The 25,836-nt window shown below is 42.6% G+C and overlaps 1 protein-coding gene across 8 annotated transcripts in view; it reads right to left on the bottom strand.

The window, feature by feature from the left end:
• TAMM41 (TAM41 mitochondrial translocator assembly and maintenance homolog) overlaps positions 1-25,418 on the bottom strand; it is a 59,379-nt gene extending 33,961 nt beyond the window's left edge. For 7 of the 8 annotated variants that reach the window (XM_032262250.1, XM_032262248.1, XM_032262247.1 and 4 more), the window contains exons 1-4: positions 25,010-25,418; positions 22,199-22,381; positions 17,413-17,505; positions 8,271-8,421 (exon numbers count right to left, since the gene is read on the bottom strand). In XM_032262250.1, the coding sequence (XP_032118141.1) occupies positions 8,271-8,421; positions 17,413-17,505; positions 22,199-22,381; positions 25,010-25,144 (562 nt within the window). In that variant the 5' untranslated portion in view covers positions 25,145-25,418. Of the gene's footprint in view, positions 1-8,270; positions 8,422-11,752; positions 11,902-17,412; positions 17,506-22,198; positions 22,382-25,009 lie in introns of all 8 variants that reach the window. The other variant, XM_032262254.1, reaches the window with a different exon arrangement.
• Between the last annotated feature and the right edge of the window lie 418 nt (positions 25,419-25,836).

Consider the following 25,836-nt stretch of genomic DNA (forward strand, 5'->3'; position numbering starts at 1 on the left):
TTGCTCTTGTTGCCCAGGCTGGAGTGCAATGGCGTGATCTCGGCTCACTGCAACCTCTGCCTCCCGGGTTCAAGCAATTCTCCTGCCTCAGTCTCCCTAGTAGCTAGAATTACAGGCGTGTGTCACCATGCCCAGCTAAGTTTCTCCATGTTGGTCAGGCTGGTCTCGAACTCCTGGCCTCAGGTGATCCACCTGCCTCAGCCTCCCAAAGTGCTAGGATTATAGACATGAGCCACCACAGCCAGTTTTTCTTTTTTCTTTTTTTTTTTTTTGAGATGGAGTCTCACTTTGTCATCCAGGCTGTAGTGCAGTGGCACAGTCTTGGCTCACTGCAACCACCACCCCCAGGTTCAAATGATTCTCCTGCCTCAGCCTCCCAAGTAGCTGGTATTACAGGTGCCTGCCACTGCACCTGGCTAATTTTTGTATTTTTAGTAGAGATAGGGTTTCACCGTCTTGGCCAGACTGGTCTTGAACTCCTGACCTCATGATCCACCCACCCTGGCCTCCCAAGGCGTGAGCCACTGTGCCCGGCTACACATTATATTTATTGTGCACTTTATTTGTCATTATTACATTGTAATAATTAAATAATTATACATTATAATATATCATGAAAGAATTATACAACTCACCATAATGTAGAATCAGTGGGAGCCCTGAGATTATTTTCCTGCAACTAGACAGTCCCTCTGGGGGTGATGGGAGAGAGTGACAAATCAGGCATTAGATTCTCATGAAAAGCCTGCAACCTAGATTCCTCAAATATGCAGTTCAAATAGGGATTGCACTCCTGTGAGAATCTAATGCCGCTGCTGATCTGACAGAAGGCAGAGCTCAGGCAGTAATTCAAGTGATGGAGACTGGCTGTAAATACAAATAGAGCTTGCCCACCACTCACCTCCCACTGTGTGTCCTGGTTCCTAACAGGGGGTTCCCAAGGGAACCCCAAGTTAAGGTATTAGAGAATGCTTTGTAAGTAGTAAAGCAGATACTACTTATAATATGTATCTAGCATGGGCAAAGGATGGAGGGTGGAGGAGCACTGGGTCTTGAAGATAGTAATTACCAGCTAAGTTTTCTCCCTTTAAACTAATTGCAAGACTGCTGTCATTTCTGTTGAGTGAATATCTGAGTGGCTACAAAGTGGATACAAAATATCAGGAGCTGTGCTAAGCAATGGAAATCCAGGCTGAGCAACCCTAATCTTAACACTAGAAATGCAAAATGTCCCCAAACCTGAAACCTTTTGAGCAGTGGCATAACACAAGTGGAAAATTCCACACCTGACCTCATGCAGTGGGTAACATATATGGTTAAAAATATCATATAAAATCACCTTCAGGTGATGTGTATGAGGCGTTTATGAAACATAAATGAACTTCATGATAGACTTGGGCCGTCCCCAAGATATTTCATTATATGTGTACAAACATTCCAAAATCTGAAAAATTCCAAAATCCAAAACACTTCTGGCCCCAAGCATTTCAGATAAGGGAACTCAACCTGCCTTGATTTAGGCCCTACCTCAGGCAGCAAATGGTATGAAAAAAAGATCAATTCTGTGCAGGTTTTTATGCAGTAGTGTTTAAGGACTATAGCCCAAACTGGATATTGATATGGCAAAATAAAATTCACTTTCAGGACTGTTTTTTCAGGTATAATTCACATACCATGTAATTCATCCATTAAAGTAAATAATTAAGCATTTTAAATTCTATTTACAAAGTTGTACAATCATCTCTCCAATCTAATATTAGAGTACTCCAGCCTCCCCACAAGAAACCCCCATGCTCCTAAGTGATTACTCCCCATCCCCAGCCAGAATTGCAACATTGCCCAGTTCAGTGAATATTTGGGTGGCTACAAAGTACCAGGAGCTATGCTAGACAATGGAGATACAGGCTGGATCTAATCTACTTACTCCCTACAGATTTGCCTATTCTGGACATTTTATACACACTGAATCATACACTATGTGGGGTTATTTTTATGATTTTAGCAAAATGTTTTCAAGGTTCATTACACTGTAGCACTTATCAGTACTTCATTCCTGCTTGTGGTTAAATAATAATTCATTGTACAGATACACCAATTTTATTTGTCCGTTTGTCGGTTGAAAGCATTTGTGCTGTTTCTACTTTTGGGCTATTCATTATGAATAATGCCACTGTGTACAAGTTTTTGTATGGACATATGTTTTCATTTCTCATAGGTAGATATATAGGAGTAGAACTGCTGGGTCATATGGTAACTGTGTTTAACATTTGGAGGAACCACCAAATTTTTTTCCAAAGCAGCTGTACCACTTTACAATCCTATCAGCAATATAGGAGGGTCCCAATTTCTCCACATTCTCGACATGTGTTCTTGTCTTTTTTACTACAGCCATTGTGGCAGGTGTAGAATGGTGTCTCTGTGATTTGGATTGGCATTTCCCTAGCACCTATGATGTGAACAACTTTTCATGTGCTTACTGGCCATTTGGATACCTTTTCTGAAGAAATGGCTATTCAAATCCTTCTCTTGTTTTAAATTGGATTGTCTTTTCTGGTTTTTTTGTTTGTTTGTTTGTTTTTGAGACAGAGTCTTGCTCTGGTGCTCAGGCTGGAGTGCGATGGCATGATCTTGGCTCACTGCAACCTCCACTTCCTGGTGTCAAGCTATTCTCCTACCTCAGCCTCCCAAGTAACTGGGATTACAGGCACATGCCACATCACCCAGCTAATTTCTTGTATTTTTAGTAGAGATGGTGTTTCACCATGTTGGCTAGATTGGTCTTGAACTCCTGACCTCAAGTGATCCATCCACCTTAGCCTCCCAAAGCGTTGGGATTACAGGTGTGAGCCACCACGCACGGCCTTTTCATTGTATTTTTAAAATTCTTTATATATTCTGGATAGTAGTCCCTTATCAGATACATGATTTTTAAATATTTTCTTCCATTTTGTTAGCTGTCTTTTCACTTTAAAAATTTTTTTTTTTTTGTGACAGCCTCACTCTGTCATCCAGACTGGAGTGCAGTACGATCTCAGCTCACTGCAACCTCTGCTTCCTGGATCCAAGCAATTCTCCTGCCTCAGCCTCCCTAGTAGCTGGGATTACAAGTGCATGCCACCATGCCCAGCTAATTTTTGTATTTTTAGTAGAGATGGGGGTTTTGCCATGTTGGCCAGATTGGTCTCGAACTCCTGACCTCGAGTGAGCTGCCCGCCTTGGCCTCCCAAAGTGTTGGGATTATAGGCATGAGCCACTGCGCCCAGGATTTCTTTTCTCAACTTTAGATAACACAAAAGTAGGGAGCAATAGGGAGGACTCAGGTTCACTATATTGGTTCAGGAACAAAGCAGTATAATCCATTCATGAAATATTTACTGAGCACCTAGTACAGGTCAGGTACTACTGGAAGCATGCAAAGAGAAGGAGCAAAACAAGACAAAAATTCCTTCCCTCCACATCCTCAGTGGTGGAACAAAGACCAAAGATCAACCAACCAACAATAAGATACAGTGTGGCAGACTGTGGAAAGTGCTATGGGAAAAACAAAACCAGGGAAAGACACAGGGAGTGATGGAGTCACAGCGGGGGTCAGAAAAGGCCTCCATGATAAGCCAGAACTAAGGCCTACTGGTGGGAGGAGGGGAAGGTATGACCCAGTGGGTCCTGGAGGAGGAGTGACCCAAGCGTGAACCAGGAGTGACGTCCACCACCACGGACCTTTTGTAGAACAGTAAAGGGTTAAGAGGAAGCATTCCAGGATGAAGACTACCTGGGTTCAAATGCTGGCTGGGCACTTGTAAGCTATGTGACCCACTTAACTAGTTATTATTGCTCCCATTTTTTCATTTTGAGGATACTGATGGCCAGAGAAGTTAAGTGGCTTGCCTGGGCATCAGTATCCTCAAAATGAAAACAACTTTCAGATGGCTTCATCACCACGGAATAAATCTTACTAGCTTCCACTCCAGAGAAAATGCTTCTTTACTGGCTTCTACCAGAACCCAGAAATGGGGATGTTTCCTTACACTTTAGAGAGCTGGCACTCATCACTACTTTCTTTCCTCAAGAATCACTCAACTGGCAACTTCCTCACTGCTTTGTCTTATTCCTAGAAGTAGCTGAGGCTGTGTTCAGACAATCTCACAATGAAAGAAACCCATTCTGTCTCTCATAGGAAAGTGCCTGAAGGTGTTTTTCATACCTTGAGGTCCTTAACTGGCCAGATGAAATGGGGTTGTCATGTTTCAATCCATCTATCTAAATACTCAGCTAATGTTTTTTCTTTTTTTAATTTAAGAAACAGGGTCTGGCTCTACTGCCCAAGCTGGAGTGCAGTGGCATGATCATAATTCACTGCAGCCTGGAAGCTGGATTACCGGTGTGAGCCACAGCACCCAGCAATTTTGACAGGTATTATTTGTCAATGTGTAACAAGTTTTATAATTCTTACAGGTGACAACATAATTCCACTCTGGAGAACACATCCAAAGAAGTCAGTGCCTCCTTTGCCCCTTCCCCAATCAAAGTAATCTGTACAAAGTGATTCACAGCAATGTTGTTAAAACAATGATAAATGCAGCTAGCCTAAGTGTCCATCAATCACTGAATGACTGAGCAAATAAGTGTCTCAACCTGAGGAAAACCTATGTGACCAACAATAATACATAAAAATAATAATAACAGCAATCGTTTTCTGAGCACTGACAATCAATGAGATAAGATGCTAGAGGCAGCCACGTGCAGTGGCCCACACCTGTAATCCTAGCACTTTGGAAGCCCAAGGCGGGAGGATCGTTTGAGGTCAGGAGTTCAAGACCACCCAAGGCACATAGCGAGACCTTGTCTCTACACAAAATAAACAAAATTAGCCAGGTGTGGTGGTTTGCACCTGGTGTCCCAGCTACTTGGGAGTCTGAGGTGGGAGGGTTGCTTGGGCCCCAGAGGTCGAGGCTGCAGTGAGTGGTGATCTCACCACTGCACTCTAGCCTGGGCAACAGAATGAGACCTTGTCTCAAAAAAAAAAAAAAAAAAAAAAAAGAAAGAGTTTTGGAAGCTATTACATATATTATCTCACTGAATATTTCTTTGTGAGATAGTTATTTCTGTTTTACAAATAAGAAAACCGGGGGTTCAGAAAGGTTCAAGCTTGCATTTCAGGAAATAAAATAATAAAAATCAAATAAAACAACAAAAAAAGAAAGGTTCAAATACCTCTAGAAAGCTGGTATTCAAACTAGTCCACCATGTACCAAATGAGTGACCTTAGACAGGGAACCACTCTGGGCCTCAGTTTTCTCATCTGTAAAATGCAGCAATGACACAGCATTTAAATCAAATGGTTATTGTGAGGATTAAACTAGTTATCAAATTTAAAGTGCTGAGAGTAGTCCTTGGCACCCAATAATAAATGCCATTTTCCCTGCCATTAAGCCACAGACTTCAGTCACACCAATCTACTGCTTCCTCGCTAAACACGCCATGTTCTTTCACACCCTTCTTGCCTTTTTCACATGTGTTGTTTTTCAACTCTACCACTGACTCACTGTGACTGCACTGTGACTGAGAAGAAATTCCATCTGCAGTTCTTTAGGGTGTAAGATGCTGATTTGCTTGATAAATATTAAACCAGGACCATTGCCTAAAATTAGCCATTTTAATAGTTTATACTTACATAACAAAGTTCAAGGTGACCCTTTAAAATGTATTTGGTGCTCCTTTCCTGTTCATTTAAATGCTGACTTCTAAGAAAAACTAAAGGGTTAGCAAGCTTTATATACATTTATGTATTTTAGACACAAGACACAGTCTCACTGTGTCACCCAAGCTGGAATGCACTGGCATGATCTCAGCTCACTGCAACCTCCATCTCACTGGTTTAAGTGATTCTTCCGCCTCCACCTTGCAAGTAGCTGGGCTTACAGGCATGCACCACCACACCTGACTAATTTTCATATTTTTAGTAGAGATGGAGTTTCGCCATGTTAGCCAGGGTGGTCTTGAACTCCTGACCTAAAGTGATCTGCCTGCCTTGGCCTCCCAAATTGCTGGGATTACAGGGCCACCACACCTGGCTGGGTTAGAAAGCTTTCTTAAAAAAAAAGAAAAAAAAGAGGAAAGGGTGGAGGAAAAATAATAAAAAATAAACACAAAGCTTTCTCCTTTCCAGTTTGCAGCCTCTCATACTTCACCCACTCTTTTCTCACCCATCATTTATAACAATACTGACCTCAGGGCAGTCAAAGTAGTCCTTAAATAATATATAAAATGTAAAGGACTATTATTGCTACAAGTAATACTAATAGACCTCGCCTCTGCCTGAGCAATTACTGGCAGAAGCTTGTCTAACAACGTGGACAGATATGGTTTCTCTGTCCCTTCTCCTGCCCCATCCCAGGAGAAATGTTGAACTTCACAGATTCGGGACTGTACATATATATAATACACACACATACACACACACACACGTGTGTGTGTGTGTGTGTGTGTGTGTGTATAAAATCTCTCAACTAGAAAAAGATGGACAATATCAAAGTTATAAATAAAAATGAGATGAGTGGACAATATGAAATTTGGCATAAAGGAAGAAAATGTGCCTTTCAACACTTTGCCTAGGGTAGGTCTCATACCTATGAAAGAGATCTACCTGCAGAACCTATGTCATTTTCTACCCTCATTAGTCTTGTCTAGTTCCAGCAAAAATCAGCTAAAGATTGGTAGCAGCTTGAAGGCTAACTTAAGAGTCTTTAAAGAGGTGAAAGCAGCCAGGTCATTTGTAAATTTCCTTAGTCAACGTTCAGATTTAGAGGGAATTCCCAGAATCCACCCAATGCTTCGATGATGTTGACTACAAAGGGAAAAAATGGAGGACTGGTAGTGGTAGGGGCGAGTAGAAAACAGTCCTGCATCTTCTCCCACCAAGTCAGCCTTCATAAAAGGCTTCTGTTCCATCTTTTTTACACAGGGAAATATGGGGAGGGAATCACTCTAATAAAGTGACTCCCTTTGCTCACACAGTGCATGTGGCCTGCTCATTCAGGCACAAGGCCATGCCACTCTTTTCCCCTATGTCTTTTATTGGAAGGCAGGGAGGCTGCCAGGTGAAGCTGGAAGCACCCAGAGATCAAGGCTGCTTCCATGCCTTTCTCTCCAGTGTTGCAAATACAGTCACAGTAGATGAATTTTGAGAAGATGGAAGAATAAAACCTCTAAGGTCTCTTATGGCATTAAATTATCATGAAATCTTATCTGTCTATACTGGGATTCAGAGACTAAGTAAACATTGCTTTTGCAATGCTCTGAGCATAAAGTTCTTTGATTCATACTTAAAAAATGGGGAAAGATGATATTTATTTAAGATGGTGGTTTTTAAACCTTTAAAAAACTAGACCACTTGTTTCGTAAATGAAATCTTACACGGAACCTTACTATAGTAAACAGATGTGGTGCTCCTCTGGTTGCAGCAAGGGTGAGGGGCCAGGGACTCTACCCTCCTAGTTGCCTCAGTTTGGGACACCTGACATTTAAAATATGGATTATAAATTTGATACACGCATTGTATCAGTGTTTAGTTTCCTGAATTTGATGAACGTACTATGGTTATATAAGACTATGTCCTTATACTTAGGAGACACAAACTCAAGTACGGTACATGGCCTAAGAGGGACATAATATGTGTGAACTACTCTCAAACAGTTTAGAAAAAAATATAGTTTGTTTACACATATGGAGAAAACAATGGTTCTCAAATTGGGACCCCTGGAGGGGCATCAGCATCCCTTGGGAACTTGTTTCTAGAAATACAAATTCATGGGCCCCACCTCAATCCTGCTAAATCAGTTGTCTGGGGTAGGGCCCAGGAGTGTGTGTTTTAACCTGAGACTTCCTGGTTTTTCAGACACATGCTAAAGTTTGAAAACCACTGATAGAGAAATGAGAAAACAAATATGGTGAAATGTTAAAACTGTCAAATCTGGGAAAAGGGCGTAAGAGAGTTTTCTGTATTATTCTTGAAACTTTTTTTTTGTAAATTTGAAATTACTTCAAAATAAAAATTAACAATAAAAGTACCCTGGGACAATAAGCACAGAAATGTGGAGAAGGGATGTGGGAGGCAGGGAGGCAAATCAGGAGGTTAGTGCAGGAACCATGCATGAGGTGATACGATTTACGACTAAGACTGTAGCAGCTCCAGTCCCGAGTGAGAACAGGATATCTGCAGCCTTCAGACAACAAATCTCCTTGCAGAACATCTGGGCAGCAGCCACACTAACCTGAATAGGAGAGTCCGGCAATCTCTATGAAGAGGTCTTCTTCAGAAAAGCTTTCCGGGAGCATGAGGAAAGCAGCGGTCACAGCACTCTTTAGATTTCTGTCAAGGGCTGATCTAAGAGTTATATCCTCGTTCATTGTGACAATTTTCACCTGAAAGAAGCAGAACATTGAAAAGAAAAATTTCAGAAATGAAGTATTGCTCAAGCATGAAGTATTGCTCAAGTATTGTTCCAGTATTACACATGCACTGGAACTGTCCCAAACTCTTCCCACTGAAGATCCTGGAATATGGGTTCAGGTGACACAAAATTGTTCCTCTAATAGTAATCCCAGAATCTCCTTGTTTTATGCCAAAGTCAAAGAAATCATGACACAGGAAAGGATCAAAATGCCAAAAAAAAAAACCCAAATACTCTTCTTAAATGAGGAAACGCATCATAGGTTTTGAAAAAGAGTAAAAGTCCTTTGCAAACTTAATTTTTAAATTTTATAATCTCATTGTCATCACTTAATTTTTTAGTTGACAGAGGCATTTTACCTCTTTATTTAGACTTCATCTGTAATCTTGAACCATATCTAACATAGGAAGTTCATGTTCTATTTCATGATTTCTAGTTACATTGATTTTGAACTTGACTAAGGAAAAATGAAAGAAAATTAGCTACAGTAGAAAAAGAATGGGTTTTAGAGGTAGATAAGGGCTCACGTTCAGATACTTACTAGCTATGTGAGTTTGGGCAAATGATTTGCATCAAAGAACAGTCACAAAGACTGACTACAATAATAAACGTGAAGTGTCTAGAATACTAGCAACTGCTTTGCTCGATAAGAAGAATTTTTCTCAACACAGAGCAGAAGCTGCCATTTGAGACTTTCTGCAAATCCATTAAAATACAAACAGTAACTTAGGTTTGGTGGCTCATACCTATAATCTCAGCAATTTGGGAGGCCAAAGCAGGGGGATCAAGAGACCAGCCTGAGCAACATAGTGAGACCCCATCTCTAGAAAACAAAAACAAGAAACCCCAAAACCTAGCCAGGCATAGGGATGCACATGTGTGGTTCCCAGGTACTCAGGAGGCTGAGGTAGGAAGACGGTTTCAGTCCAGGTGGTTGAGGCTGCAGTGAGCCATGATCACAACACTGCAGTCCCACCTAAAGGACACAGTGAGACCCTGTCTCAAAAAGAAAAGAAAAAAAAAATACTAAGAGCTCCAGTCTCGTCTGAGATTTTTAAAGGCTGCACTGGGCCGGGCGCAGTGGCTCAATCCTGTATACCGATCTTCTCGGGAGACCGAGGCGGGTGGATCACGAGGTCAAGAGATCTAGACCATCCTGGTCAACATGGTGAAACCCCGTCTCTACTAAAAATACAAAACATTAGCTGCGCATGGTGGTGCGTGCCTGTAATCCCAGCTACTCAGGAGGCTGAGGCAGGAGAATTGCCTGAACCCAGGAGGCGGAGGTTGCGGTGAGCTGAGATCGCACCATTGCACTCCAGCCTGGGTAACATGAGTGAAACTCCGTCTCAAAAAAAAAAAAAAAAAAAAGACTGCACTGTAGTTAAGAGATGTGTTCAAATCCCATCTTCATCTCTTTTGTGGCTATGGGCATAATTCCTTATCAGTAAAATGGGATAAATAACAGAATCAAGCTCATAGGTTGCTAGAAAGATCAAATGAGTGACTGCATACAAACCCTTCAGTGAAATGAGCTTCCTTGTGTGTGTTTCTCAGTGTACAAGTCAAGAGCTTCTCTGGGCTAGGGATTCTCATCTTTAGCTACCATTAGCATCACCTGGAGGACTCGTTAAAACCTGTAGTACTGGGCCCAACTCCCAGAGTTTCTGTCTCTGTAGGCCTGGGTGAGGCCTGAAAAATGCACATTTCTGACAAGTTCTTAAGTAATGCCCAGGGACACTTTGACAATTACTACTCTAAGGCGTATACTGTCAAACCGCTCTTCAGAGTGGTTACACCAATTTACACTCCCACCATAATCTTTTAAAAACATCACACTGTTTCTGACTGACCGTCTACACAAAGGAAACGGTCTAGAAGTCCCTAATAAGGACTCCCATACGTATCTAAAATGTATCTACTATCTCTAAACCACTTGGTACTATCGAGACACATTTTCCATCTATTCTAGAAAACAGGGTATAAGTTACCTTTTATTTGTCAAATACAGATAATTTCTGACAAAATTAAGATGGCACATAAAAGATACACTATGAGAAACTCCAAAATAAATATTAGAAAGCAAGTAAAGTGGAGAATGCTGCCGTATCCCAAGGTATAGTTTCTTCTCTTCTAATTGTAAAAAACAGTATTATGAAACATGTAACTACTATTTTATAAATTAAGCTTTAGAATCTAAATTCTTCTACCTTTTTCCCCTACTTTTTTCTAAGGGAACATTATAACACACAAATATCATATATGGTAGATAAGCCACTTGATTCAGTATCACCTCCTCCTCCCTTATATTTCTGAGGACTTAATGGATCTTAATTAAGCCTTTCAGCACTTGGGGGAGTTTAGTGTTACTGCAATCATCTGCAGAGTAACCCATGACCAGTCCAGGAACATGAGTTGCCTACAGTTCATAATGAGCTGACAACAAAAATCAGGATCACAACTTTATATTTGGCAATCTAGCTCTGAATATTTTAAATTATTCTCATGCACTAATTTAGGATTCTATTGCAGTTAACTTATCCTGAAAGATGATTAAAACAAATTTTAAGGTCATATAAAAAAACCTATGCTTATTCCTTGAATAACTTTCCTAAACCTTATACAGTTGGCTCTTCATACCCGTGGGTTCTGCACCCATGGATTCAACCAATCACAGATGGAAAACATTCAGGAAAAAAAAAATCCACAAAGTTCCAAAAAGCAAAAGTTGAATTTGCCACCATGTGTCAAGTACATTGAAGGCAGGTGAACGATGTGATTTGTAAGCCCTGTATTAGGTATTACCAGTCATCTAGAGATGCTAAAATATGAAGGAGGATATGCATAGGTTATATGCTAATACTAGGCCATTTTATATCAGAGTTGGGTACTGAAACTAATCCCCATGGACACCAAGGGATGACTGTATTCCATACTGAATTATTAATCTAGGAGGGCAACTGCCTCATTTTACTGACAGAAAACTTAGGCCTGGTGGGGTTAAAAGATTTCTCCAAGAGAAGTAGTGGCAAACTGGGTGAGGATCCAGTACCAGGATTCATCCAGTGCTCTTTCCACAACTCTGTGATGCCTCTCTACTTCCACATTCCTGTTCTTCATCCCCATTCATCACATCCTTCTCAATAATTCTTCACCTATGCAAAGAAAAGACTAACTTTGGGGAAATTTTCCTGGTTAACAAAATACCACTTGTTCTCCAAGGAGGTTGTTTCACTTAGGTTGTAAGAAGGCGGTCTGTTTGCTACTTAAGGTTAAGAAAGTAAAAATAAAAGCATCCTTACTCAAAGGAAAAATGTCAATTCAGAAGAGTCTGCTACTGTGCTGATCTGGTTCTTCAACGAAAGGTGAACTATGAACTTGTCTCAGCAGTACTGTTATTTGTTGTTCAGAGTGAAAAGCCAGTGAACTCTTGGGAGACTGCCAGAGAGGCCTGGGAAAAAAAGAAAGTGCTCAGATTTGTGAATAGCTGTTTGTATCTTACTGGGAATGCCCCGACCTGAACTGCATAGATAACATTAGCACGACTGCCAGGGAGGAAAATCTTTACTGGAGAGAAAGGGGTATTGCTTAAAGAGACTTTCAAAGGAGAGATTTGTGAGTATATTTTAAGAGAGGAAAAAAGAGAAAGTCACATGTGGGCTCCTCTAAAATTGTCACAAGGAGAGACTACTTGAATTGCAAAGAGTGAAATTTTAATCACAAAGACCACAGCCCTATCTAGTATTCAAATACTCAACCACCTACCAGAACTTTTCCATTCCAAATGACCAGGAGGTTAAACTCTTCTAAATAGTCAATGCTTAAGGATGAAGAAGAAACACTGAACACTAGAGCTGGATGAAACCTTACTTATTATCTACCTGTTGGACTCTGGGCTCTTCGAGGACAAGCAAGAGCTTGTCCTTTTTAAAAATTCCTTTGGCATACACAGAGAAGAAACAGTTGCCTTTTGAATAAAGAAATAAATGACTCAATCTGTGGATTTCAAACACTAGCGGCCCAAACATTTGCTTATAGTAGGGCAGAGGCAAAACTAGTAAACCAGGTTTTTCAACTCCTAGCTCAGGGATCTTTTATACCACTGGGGGTTTTTCTATTCACACAAAAAATTAATAAAGCTACAATATGGTTATGGTTGAACTATGTGAATATAGTAAAAACCATTGAATTGTACGCTTTAAATGGTTGAACTGTTCGGTAGGTGAATTTTATTTCAATAAAGTTATTACTAAAAAATAGGCCACACAAGGGGTCTCATGCTTGCAATCCTAGCACTTTGAGAGGCTGAGGCAGGTGGATCTCTTCAGTCCGAGGTTGAGGCAGGTGGATCCCTTCAGCCTACAAATTCAAGACTGGGCAACACAGCAAAACCCCATCTTCACAAAAAAATATAAACATTAGCTGGGCATGGTGGCACGTGCCTATAGTTCCAGCTACTCAGGAGGCTGAGATGGGAGGATTGCCTGAGACCGGGAGATTGAGGCTCCTGTAAACCATGTTCATGCTACTCCACTTTGGCCTGGGTGGCAAAGCAACACCCTGTTTTAGAAATAAAGATAAAATAAAATAAAGCTACATTACTAAAAGGCAAAATATATTACAATGAATGCATTAAAATAAATCAAAATCCTCTTAACAAGGTGGCAAAAAAACCACTGCATGTCAATATAAATGCCTTAAAAACTCAAGCACAATTATCTATACACTAAAAACAATGTAAAATACAAAAATCCAAAATTACATTAACTAGGGAAATAACTATTAATTATTACTTTAGAGGTTTCTTGGCTTAAAAAAAAGATTGGTCACAATGCCATATTAAGCACTTTAAATTCCATGGTTTCTTACTTGGGAAAATATTAGACTTAAGTTGCTAATGACTGAGAAATTCTATTTCGATTTGTAAGATACAAGAGAATTCCGGAGCTTTAGACAACATAATTTAATGTGACTCCTTTTAAAACACATAAATATAAAAAATTCATACTCATATTCTGATAATTCTTTCTTAAGGTATTTACCCAACTTTATCATCCAAAATACTACCCCTTTCATTAGATTTGTTCAAGTCTGATTAATATTTGCTGCCACCTAGAGGTACAAATAGTTTGTTTAAAAATCATTTTTCTGCTTAACAGTGATTTCCACATGTGGAAAATCGGGAGCAGGGGGGACGAGAGAGTTAATTTGCCTGTTTATCATTTTCAATTTAAAAAAATGTATATGTTCAACACATTCAAATGATTTTATGATACCCTAATTTTCTTGTGCTAGAAGCATAAAAAGCCTTAGGGATACTCATTGCTGTCAGTAACATTTTCTTCTCCAAGTCAGCTGAGAAATGTAGAGTTTTGCATGATATGACCATGGCTGCTACTACTTGTCTTGCTGTTTTTGTTTTATAAGAATATAACAGTTAGATAAAACCTGAGGTCATTTCCAGTGCTTATATTCTGAGATATCATGGCATTTCAAGTTCTTAAAGCCTTAAAAATTTTTTTTAAATATTCTAAGCATAAAGTATAATACAAAGAATAATACAACATTTTAACATTCAATTTCATTTCTATTTCAAAATAACTGAGATAAGCAAAGGCACAGAGAGAAGGGAAAGACCATTTCCTGAGTGTCTATCAGGGATATCAAAACATTTGCGCTTTTCCTAGCAAGTGTTTGTGTTTGTTTCCTGTTTCTACTAAAGCCCAGGGAAAGGCCGAGTCCCTACTCTGCTTCGAATATTCTTCCTCCTTTTTTTTTTTTTTGAGACAGAGTCTCGCTTTGTCACCTAGGCTGGAGTGCAAAGTGCAGTGGCATGAGCTTGGCTTACTGCAACCTCTGCCTCCCAGGTTCTAGTGATTCTCGTGCCTCAGCCTCCCAAGTAGTTGGGATTACAGGTGCATGCTACAATGCCCAGCTTATTATTACATTTTTAGTAGAGATGGGGTTTTGCCATGTTGTCCAGGCTGTTCTCAAACTCCTGGCCTCAAGTGATCTGTCTGCCTCAGCCTCCCACAGTGCTGGGATTACAGACATGAGCCATTGCACCCAGCTCTGCTTCCAACTTTAAATACCTTTGTGGACCTTTATTCTACAGATAAATTAACTGAAATTCAGAAAGATAAAGCAAGATGCCCAAGTTTATGTAACAACTAGTAGGTGGCAGGACTGAATATGACCCAAGGCTTCTAATTTGATGCCCATTATTCTTCTCATCAAGCTACATACTTTGTTTTTGTTTGTTTGTTTGTTTTCAGACACAGTCTTGTTTTGTCACCCAGGCTGGAGTGCAGTGGCATGATCTCCGCTGTCTGCAACCTTTGTTTCCCGGGTTCAAGTGGTTCTCCTGCCTCAGCCTCCGAAGTAGCTGGGATTACCAGTGTGCACCACCCTCCCTGGCTAATTTTTGAATTTTTGGTAGACATGGAGTTTCACCATGATGGCCAAACTGGTCTTGAACTCCTGACCTCAAGTGATCTACCTGCCTCAGCCTCCCAAAGTGCTGGAATTACAGGCATAAGCCACTGTGCCTGGCCCATATTTTGTAAAACAAGCAAACAAACAATAACAACAAAAACTCTGGAAATAAAATATTTACAAATTTCCAATTGCTTAATTATGAGCTTTACTAGTCATCTAATATCCAACTTAGAAGTGAGAAATTTATCTATATAGATATGAAATCTCAGTAAGCCTATCATTTCTAGACTTTTAAAAATGTTTTTAATTAAGTAAAAGTTAGTGACAGTGAAGTGCACACATCTTAAGGACACAGTTTGATAAATTTGTACACGCATATACTGTACTTACATAAACCCTGCCCGGATCAAGTATTTCTGGACATTTTAAGGAGCTACACTATGAAACTGTAAGCTCAGGTGAAAGGCAGGAGGATCCTGACAGCCCATGCACATCAGTAAAGAGATGTTTATAATAGAAATCAGTGAGCTAAGGCTATAGAAATCTCTCATTTTCCCCATAGATAGCTACAGAAGGAGAAGCTGCAATTCACTATTGGGGGAGACACTCAAGAACAATCTGTCGCCCTCTTGTGGAGCCCGGGGTCCTCTGACGCACAATGAAAATCTTCCTTATAGTAGGAAGTATGAGATTAGCAACTGTGACTATTTAACATACTTCTGAAACTATGAAAAGACTCTTTCTCAGAACACAGAAAAAAAAAGAAGAAAGCTGATATTGCAAATACTTGTTAAAAGTTCTCTCCCACTTTTTTTTTTCCCTGTTTTGTGTTTGCTTCCTGTTTCTACTAAAGCCAGGGAAAGGCCTAGTCCCTACAGCCTCCTCTAGCTGTGTCCCAAATGAGCTAAGAAAGTAGAGAAGGCATCACCACTGGCCTCAGAAAGAGAATAAAAGGGATGGGGAATACCAGCCCTTTGGATTGACTACTTTGGTGCATTCATTTACTCAGCAGTTACTGAAGGATCCCACCAGCCAGGCACTGCCCTTGGGATGCATCAGTCGCCCCAGGGTACATGTCCTAGGAGACAAGGTGACTGGGTAGTGCTGAGAGAGGCTCCACTGAGGCACTGGGCACGTTCCCAGCCACCCAATCCAGTCACTGGAGAATCTTGAGGGAGAGGACAGCAGGAGGGAAGGTGGACTGCAACTCGGCTTCTACTCCCAGCACTTCTGACACCAAATGTGGGTGTCAGCCAACCAATTCTCTAGCCTTCCAAACACTAAATGAGTGTTGTACAACCAAATTCAATTCTGACCCTAGCTACCTGGAGTTACAGTCAGATCCCACAGGTTATGGGCTCAGTTTTACAAGGCTTCCCCACTTCAGACGCCAATCACAAGTCCAGGTCTCCCATACTCTAACCATTCACTATAAAGGGGTGGGGCTAATTCCCCTTTCCTCTGGTTTCATAATTTGCTAGAATGGCTCACAGAACTCAGGAAGGCACCTTTTGTTGCTGTTGGAGTTTCACTCTGTCACCCAGGCTGGAGTGCAGTGGCGTGATCTCGGCTCACTGCAACTTCCGCCTCCCAGGTTCATGTTATTCTCCTGCCTCAGCTTCCCCAGCAGCTATAGCTGGGATTGCAGGTATGTGCCATCACACCCAGCTAACGTTTTTGTATTTTTAGTAAAGACAGGGTTTCATCATGTTGGCCAGGCTGGTCTTGAACTCTTGACCTCAAATGATCCGCCCACCTCGGCCTCCCAAAGTGCTGGGATTACAGGAGTGGACCACTGTGCCCAGCCGAGGAGGCACTTTACTTGCATGTACCTGGTTATTACAAAGGACACAACTCAGGAACTGCCAAATGGAAGAGATGCTTGGCAAGATACGGGGCTGTGGAAGGGTGTGGAGCTCCACTACTTCTCTGGGCACACCACCCTCCGAGCACCATGATGTTCTCACCAACCGAGAAGTCCTCAGTACCCCTTTGTTTACAGGTTTTTTTAAATGGAGGTTCCACTGCCTATGCATGACTAATTAAATCATTGGCCATTGGTGATTGGCCCAATCTCCAGCCTTTCTCCCCTCCATCAAGGTGGGAGTGGGGGCCTGAAAGCTCCAGCCTCTCCTCACATGGCTGGCTCCCTGGCAGCCAGCCCTATCCTGAATCTATCTAGGGGCCCATCAAGAGTCACTTTATTACTATAAACTCAGGTACAGTTTAAAGGGACTTGTTACCAATAATAAAAGACACTCTCATCCCCATCACTGAAATATTCCAAGAGTTTTAGGACCTCTGAACTAGGAGCCCAAGGAGAAAAACCAAACACATTTCTTCTTATATCATATCACAAGAGAATATGTGGATATTACTTGGCAATAAATTTTATAGGAAGTAGAAAGAGTCAGAAACTCGTTTCTATTTCCACAGTTCCATCTCATTGCAATCACAATGATCAAAGTAAGGTTAGGCTGAGAGAGGAAAGGCAGCCTGAACTGTGCAGCCTTAAAACACTCACCGGTTTTTGGAGTCGTCCAGCAATGTATAAATTATTCCAGTTGAGGAGATCTTCAATCAGAATACTGGTGCTAATAACTCCATATTTGATAAGCTGAAGGAAAAAAGAAATGGGCACAAAAAGGAGTAAAATACCCTGTTTTGGCTTATACAAGTAGAAATATAAGGAAACATAACATTTTTGACTAGAGCAGTACCTTGGTTACAAAGCCACTCAAAATGCCTGCTTTGCGAAAACATACATCTCCACCAAAACCTTTGAGAGGTTTTAGTGTCCAAGACTGACTTAGTCTCTAAGGTATGTGAGGTGAGGTTGCAACTGCATTCAGAAGATTATAACAGTGAGAGAAGTCTCGTATGGCTGACTCCATCTTGCTGCCAGCCTCACAGGCTGGCTATCCAAGCTCATGCCTGGGCATAGGCCAAGCTAACCAAGGGAGGAACATAGTTTATAGTTTAATTTTGAAGCAAGGATGATAATCGTTCCTCCCTAAAACTGTTCCCCTCTCCAGTCCAGAGCTGAAGTTACCTTTGTAAAACTAATGAAAGTCCACAAGATTAGGACTATGAGAAAGGTCTGAATTCTGCAAAAATGTTGGCATAGTTTCTATGATCTCTTACTGCTCAGGAGTCAGGTGTCCGGAGTTCGTAAGACTTGTGACTTCCCCAACTGATCCTATAGATAACATCACTACTGTAGAACTTAAGATTCGTCTTTTGAGGTATTTTTCAGACTTTTGCATTCTGACAACCAACTGATCCCACCCAGACCCATGACTCATGACTCAATTGGTTCTGTTGCCCTTCTGCCACCAAAAGGCCCACTCGGCCCATGAGGACTGTTTTCCACACCTGCATGATTGCATCCCCAACCAATCAGCAGCACCTATTCCCTAGTCCCCTACACCAAACTATTCTTCAAAAACCCTAACTTTCGAGCTTTCAGGAAGAATGATTTGAGTAACAATGCCAGTTCTCCTGTGTGGCTGGCCTCACATTAATGTTAATTTAACTCTTTTTTTTTTTTCTTACTCTGTCACCCAGGCTGGAGTGCAGTGGCGCAATCTCAGTTCACTGCAACCTCTGCCTCCTGGGTTCAAGCCATTCTTGCACCTCAGCCTCCAAGTAGCTGAGATTACAGGTGTGCACCAACATGCACAGCTAATTTTTATATTTTTAGTAGAGACAAGGTTTTGTCATGTTGGCCAGGTCGAACTCCCGACCTCAGGTGATCCACCCTCCTTGGCCTCCCAAAGTTCTGGGATTACAGGCATAAGCCACCGTGCCCGGCCTAATTAAACTCTTTACTGCAATATTACAGTAGTGCCAGTCAACCGCAGGAAGAACCCATCAGGCAATTATAAGGTGACCACTATTTCAACTTAGGTCCATGTTATGTTAAAGATGGAATGGCTCTTAGATGCTATCTAGTACTGGTCCTCAATGGATTGGGAGTAAAAAAACCTGGTTTCTCCCCAAAGACAGTTTGAGAAGTGATGATGTAGTTCATGTTCGTCATTTCAGAAATAGAAAACCTGAAGCCCAGAGAGAACAAATGACATGTTCAAGGTGGTACCAGCAGTAACAGAGTTAAAACTAGGTCCCAGAATTTCAGTCTGGTCTTCCAATGCTCTTTTCGTTACAAAGTACAAGAAATTTTCCTTTAATTAAAAGTTTTCACTGACATCCTTTTACATAGTGAATTTCTCTTTTGCTACCGACTATTTCAAACACTTTTATAATTACAAAGCAACATCCAAAACCAAAACTTCTTTATTCACGCTAAACACATGAAATTATAGTTGAGCCCATTTCTATTCTTTTTTTTGTTTGTTTTTGAGACAGAGTCTTACTCTATCGCCCACGCGGGAGTGCAGCGGCATGATTTTGGCTCAATGCAGCCCTGAACTCCCTGGGCTCCAGTGATCCTCCCACCTCAATCTGTGGAGTAGCTGGAACTACAAGCACGCACCATCATGCCTGGTTAATTTTTGTATTTTTTGTAGAGACAGAGTTTCACCTTATTGCCCAGGCTGGTCTTGAACTCCTGGGCTCAAGTGATCCACCCACCCTGGCCTCCCAAAGTGCTAGGATTATAGGCATGAGCTGCTGTGCCTGGCCAGTTAAGCCTATTTCAATAATAATTTGTATAAATCCTGAATGTAGATTTCCCAGGTTACAAAGTCCCATTTGCATAAACAAGTATCTTTAGACCCACTTTGCTGAACTTCAGTATCCAAATAGCTTTCTCAGGCTGCAAATATACAAAAAGCAGCTAAAGTGTCAATTAGACTGGGCGCAGTGGCTCACGCCTGTAATCCCAGTACTTTGGGAGGCCAAGGCGGGCAGATCTCGGGGTCAGGAGATCGAGACCATCCTGGCCAACATGGTGAAACCCTGTCCCTACTAAAAATACAAAAATTAGCTGGACATAGTGCTGCATGCCTGTAATCCCAGCTACTCAGGAGGCTGGGGCAAGAGAATCACTTGAACCAGGGAGTTGGAGGTGCCGTGAGCTGGAGGTTGCCGTGAGCTGAGATCGTGCCACTGCACTCCAGCCTGGCGACAGAGCAAGACTCTGTCTTAAAAAATAAAAAAAAAAAAAAAAAAAGTCAATTAAAAAGTATAGTATTTTGGCATATAATTATGCCCAAACATCTGGTTACTATAACTTATAATATTGCTTGAAAATTACTAATTAGAGATAGGCTCCACATCATATTAACTGTGGAGAAACAACAAAGCTAAGTGTTCTGCATGACTCAAGTGGATGTAGAAGGCTGTGCTGAGTGTCAGCCTTTTTTCCCCAACTCCAGCAGCAGCACCCCAAAAAGCCCTTCTAGCAAGTTACTGGGAAGTAACGGAAACACCACAAGCCTGGAAGTCAGGCGACCTGTCGCTAACTAGCTGTGCGACCTTATGGAAGTCATTTCTCTCTTTGAACTTCAGTTTCCTCAACTGCAAAATGCAGCGGAGCAAGGTTGGACCTCAACCAGAAAAGCAAATACATGGGCCAAGAGGTATGCAGATATCACCAGTCAATCACAACAGTCACTTCTCAGCCAAGTTCAGACAGACCTTCAAATCCTTCTCAAGTCAGTACTCCAACCTCCTGCCCTTTAAAGCATGGTCCTTTAACCAGTGGCATCGGCATCACCTGGGAACTTATAAAAAATGCAGAATCTTGGCTGGGCATGGCAGCTCATACTGTAATCCCAGTACTTTGGGAGGCCAAAGTGGGTGGATTGTTTGGGGTAAGGAGTTTTGAAACCAGCCTGGGCAACATGGCAAAACCCTGTCTCTACAAAAAAATACAAACACTAACCAGGCATAGTGGCACATACCTGTAGTCCTAGCTACTCGGAAGGCTGAGGTGGGAGGACGGCTTGAGCTCAGGAGGCAGAGGCTGCAGTGAGCCAAGATGACACCACTGCATTCCAGCTGGGTGACACAGCCAGACTCTCTTTCGAAAAAAAAAAAAAAAAGCAGACTCTCAGGTTCCATCCCAGACTGAGTCAGGATCTGCATTTAATGGAATCCCCAGGTGGTTCGATGCCTGTCAAAGTTTGACTGCTCTGAGCAATCAGTGGCAGAGCTGGCACAGCAAGTGGAATCCATATGTCATCCCTGGCCCAGGGAAGCTCTAGGAAGCATCTGATTTAGACCCCTACTGGTCCTGGCAGGCTGGGGTTGTGCTGAACTCTTGACAGCTCTCTTAGAGACTGAGATGCCTCAGCCATTAAGAGTTCAGCAAAGTTTCTGCTGTCAAATGACCATAAGCAGGAATCCATGCAACTTACCTGCTCTCCAACACCCCACTGTCAAATTCCACCCATCTGCTGGCACCAGGAGGTTCCTGTCTATCACCTGGCACCACATGCTTCTAATCACCTGTGATATCCTCTTCACTTCCAACTTCTTCCTGGGGGTGTCTGCCCCTCCTTCTAGATAAAATCAATCTCCAACCTGACCCTAAATTGGCCTGCCTATTCCTCCCACTGACCAGACTAGTAGTTCTAGACCAGCAGATTCAACACTGTTTGGAAGCTTGTGAAGAGATGCAAATCTTCATGCTCCACCCCAGACCTAGTGATCAGAACTCTGGGGGTGGGGCCCAGCAATCTCTGTGTCCAACAGGCGCACACTCTAGGGGATTCTGATGCACATTATACTTGAGAACCACCTGGCCAAAGACAAAAAAAAATGAAGTTAGTCTGGCCAGGCTCAGTGGCTCACACCTATAATCCCAGCACTTTGGGAGGCCAAGGCGGGTGGGTCACCTGAGGTCAGAAGTTCGAGACCAGCCTGGCCAACATGGTGAAACCCTATCTCTACTGAAAACACAAAAATTAGCTGGGCATGGTGGCACACCCCTGTAATCCCAGCTAACTGGGAGGCAGGAGAAATCACTTGAACCCACAAGGCAGAGGTTGCAGTAAGCAGAAATCGCGCCACTGCACTCCAGCCTGGGCGAGAAGAACGAAGCTCCATCTCAAAAAATAAATAAAGTCAGTCACACCCAACCACCTCCTCTGCACTCCAGCCTGGGCGAGAAGAACGAAGCTCCATCTCAAAAAATAAATAAAGTCAGTCACACCCAACCACCTCCTCACACTGCAATCACAGTTAATGAGAGATGAGGAAGGACTCCAGTCACTGCTCTGTACCTAGATGTCCAGCAGGAGTGTGAATGTTTCCTGACTATAAGAGCATACATATTTAGCTGGCATTCTAATAATCCAGGTTAATAACCAGCTAAGTTAAGGCAAAGGCCAGCAGTCACTTACCCTACCATCACACATGATCAATGAATTGTAGTACACTCCAGCGCCATAGTTATTCTGGATGGATGTGATAATCTTGGGTCCTAAAACTTTTAGGAAAGAATAGTGGTTCCAATTTTTCTTCAGGTTCTTTGAATGCCATGCAACAGGATCATCTACTGTGAACACGAAGTCCAGCATAGCGTTCTGTGAAGAAAAGAGAACAATTTCAGTATTAATTCCTAGAAAGACAGTGAGACAGCATGGAAAGTTCTAACACACTATGGAATTATGATCAATAGTCAGAGGGCCTGGTGCTGTCATCAGAAAAGTAAGTGAGTCTCTGGAACTAATCTGAGCTTTGTTTTCATCAATGCAATAATAATAAAGACTTCTTTAACATGTATTGTTGGGCCAGCATTCTTTAAACGCTTTATGGATAATATATGTAGTAACTCATTTTATCCTCAACAAAACCCTACAAGGTAGCTACTGCTGCTATTATCTCCTTTTTTTTTTTTTTAAACAGAGTTCCCCTCTGTCACCCATGCTGGAGTGCAACGGCACGATCTCGGCCCACTGCAACCTCTACCTCCTGGATTCAAGTGATTCTCCTGCCTCAGTCTCCTGAGTAGCTGGGATTACAGGTGCACGCCACCATGCCTGGCTAATTTTTGTATTTTTAGTAGAGTCAGGGTTTCACCATATTGGTCAGGCTGGTCTTGAACTCCTGACCTCATGATCCGCCCATCTCAGTCTCCCAAAGTGCTGGGATTACTGGCATAAGCCACCACATCTGGCCTTATTATTTCAATTTTATAGGAAACCAAGGCACAGGGGATGCTCTTTCCCCAAGGACACACAGCTTGTGAGTGGCAGACCTGAGTAGTCTGGCTCTAAATTGTGTGTGCTGAACCACTGCACTACACTGCCTTCCACAAATACAACTAAATGTACTCCCCTTTTTTTCCAGATCAAATTAACACCATTTGGATAAACTCTGAAATATTATACAAAAGGAAGGAGGTCATTTTATCTCTTACTGATTCACCAACCACTCATTGGTTACTTATAATAAGCTCTGACAGGCCATAGGGTAGAAGAAAAGAGCTTGGAGTCTACTGGAGAGAATAAACAAATTATCACTAAATTGACTTGATAGAGGAATGTAAAATGTACTAACTGCACTCAGAATGGGGATCAAATCAGGAGCACAGGAGGGAGACATTCTCCTAGAGATGACATATCTGAGTCTTGAAGGACATGTGGGCTAAACAGGCTTGCTGGAAGCACTGGGGGAGGCACAAGGAAGGAAGGGTAGGGAGTCATGTTGGAGGAAAGCGCTCTGTGGATATGGGAGCCAGCATGTTCTGGAAGCTGCAGTTTGATACGACTGAAATAGATCACATTTATGCCGTGGGAGATGAGATCAGAAAGGGAAGCTGTTTGCCATGCTAGAAAATTTTCCTGCAGAAGAGCTGACTGGAGAGAGACTAAGGGGGTGGGGAAAACTAGATCTGAAGCCATGGCAGGATTCAAGGTGAGAAATGAAGTTATATTAGCTAAGGCACTAAGGGTGAGGATTGATGTGAGAGAGATTTAGGCGTTGGAATCTACAAGACTTGTTCACTTGAATGTAGGGAATCGAAAGTGAGGGAAAGGGAAGGAAGGACCTTTTCTTGCAGGGAATTCCAGGTCTACTCAAAGGAAAACTTCCATGGAAGAATGAAGAGGTGGCCATCAGGAGGCTAAGGCCTGCTCTGTGTTTCCCACCGGGTGACTCACAGACCACTGGGACACTTAAGATTTGGTGGCAAGGGGGGTATGGGATCAACATATTTTTAAAAAATGTGTAATTATGTTAAGGTATATTGGAAAAAAAGTAGTCTATAATAACCTATAATTTCACATATGCTGCCAGTTTAAATAAAAATATTAAATAGTAGCGTAAGTGGGAAACAGAGGAAATCCAAGCAACAGCATAGATGGCCTCACCAGGAAATGAACAGGCAGAATGTTAATCATAAGACAGACTACAGCCAAGTATGCAGATGCGGGGGTCCCAATTAAAACCTGCACACTGAATTCTGCAAATAACAAAGAAAACTGTACGCTTACTGAGGCTGCACTGACCTAACTCTGAAGAGTAACAATGCCTAGTCTCAAACAGACCCTTGTTAAATGTGCTGAGCGACGGTAAATATACTGGTCACGCACTAACTTTTGCTGTTAGTTACTTTCACTGTACCTGCCCTGGCCCTACAACCAGTCCGCAACTTTCTGAAGTCAAATCATTTTGCATTTTCTCCCACAGTTATAGAGGTGACTCTCAACAAACTTGGCTGCTCATTAGAATCACTTAGGACGTTTCTTAAATTCCTGAAGCCCAGGCCTCATTCCAAACCAATTAAATCAGAATCTCCATCGACGGAGCCCGAGCATTAGGATTTTCCGAAAAGTTCCCCAGAAAATTCCGATGTCCAGCCGACTGAAAACACCGAACTAGAAAGTGATAACGATTTTTTCTTTTCTTCCACTTGCCCCTGCAGCGGCTTTTCCCCCTGCCTAATTGTTTCTCCTGCTCTAGACCCACGTGGATTCCTAAGTATCCCTCATAACTGCCTTCAACTCGCGCCCTCGTTATTAGGAACGCAGGCCTAAGGTTCACTCTGCTAGTTGACATGTGGAGTGTGCAGAGCGGACAGGCAGCTCTCCAGCTCTGAAGGAATCGAGGGCAAAATGGGACTCGTGAGAACGGTCAGCTCCCCGTTGTGGGGCTGTCAGGGGCTGACGGCGGCTGTCCGGGGAGGGGCCGGGCTGCGGGATTGGGCTCACCTTCTGGTCTGAATTGGGCCCTGCCTGGCGGTACACCCCAGAGCCGTAGGCGAAAGCCAGACTCAGCTCCTCGGGGAAGTGAGACAGGATCCTGCGGAAGGTCACCCCCGAGCTCTGCAGCGCCTGCAGCGCCATGGGGTCGAGGCTGACGGGACCCTCGGCACAGCAGGGCGAGGACAACCGAGCGGGAACAGACCCAGCAGGCGGTTTAGGGTGGGAAATGGAAGTCGGAGACCGGCTCGAGGAACACAAGGCTGAGTGTGGGGTGGGACTGCAAGGACGGGCAAGAACTGGGGCGCTGGGTCACGAAGAGCAGAGCCCGGAAGGCGCTGCCCGGTTAGGCTGAGGTGGGTGGCGATCGTGCCGGCCGAGCTTCCGTCCTTAGCTACGCCCCACGCACACGCGCTTCCAAGACGTAAGAGGCGGTGTTCGCCTTAATGTAGGGAACGCGAGAGCTTTGCATTGACCCCTCGTGGTCGGAGGAGTGCACTGCAGGTTGGCGGCTTTCGTTACGACTTGGACAAATGCGCGGAGCCGAGCATCACCCGACCCCGCGGCCCCTGAGCCTTGATCTCTGTACTTCTCTCTTCAAATCACAGTTTAAGGAATGACTATAAAATCGTGAGCGTATTGAAGGTTTTTAAATGAGGCGACACTCACATAATATAGAACGTTTTTAGATGAGGCGACACTCACATAATATAGAACTAACGTTTTTAAATGAGGGGACACTTACATAATATAGAACTAACGTTCTGAAATGGACGGTATAGTAGCATCTAGTACCTTCACAATATTGTGCGACCATCATCTCTCTAGTTCCAAAT

Source organism: Sapajus apella, unplaced genomic scaffold, assembly GCF_009761245.1.
Source record: "Sapajus apella isolate SASKATOON/1434 unplaced genomic scaffold, GSC_monkey_1.0 scaffold128, whole genome shotgun sequence".
Taxonomy (NCBI): Eukaryota; Metazoa; Chordata; class Mammalia; order Primates; family Cebidae; genus Sapajus; species Sapajus apella.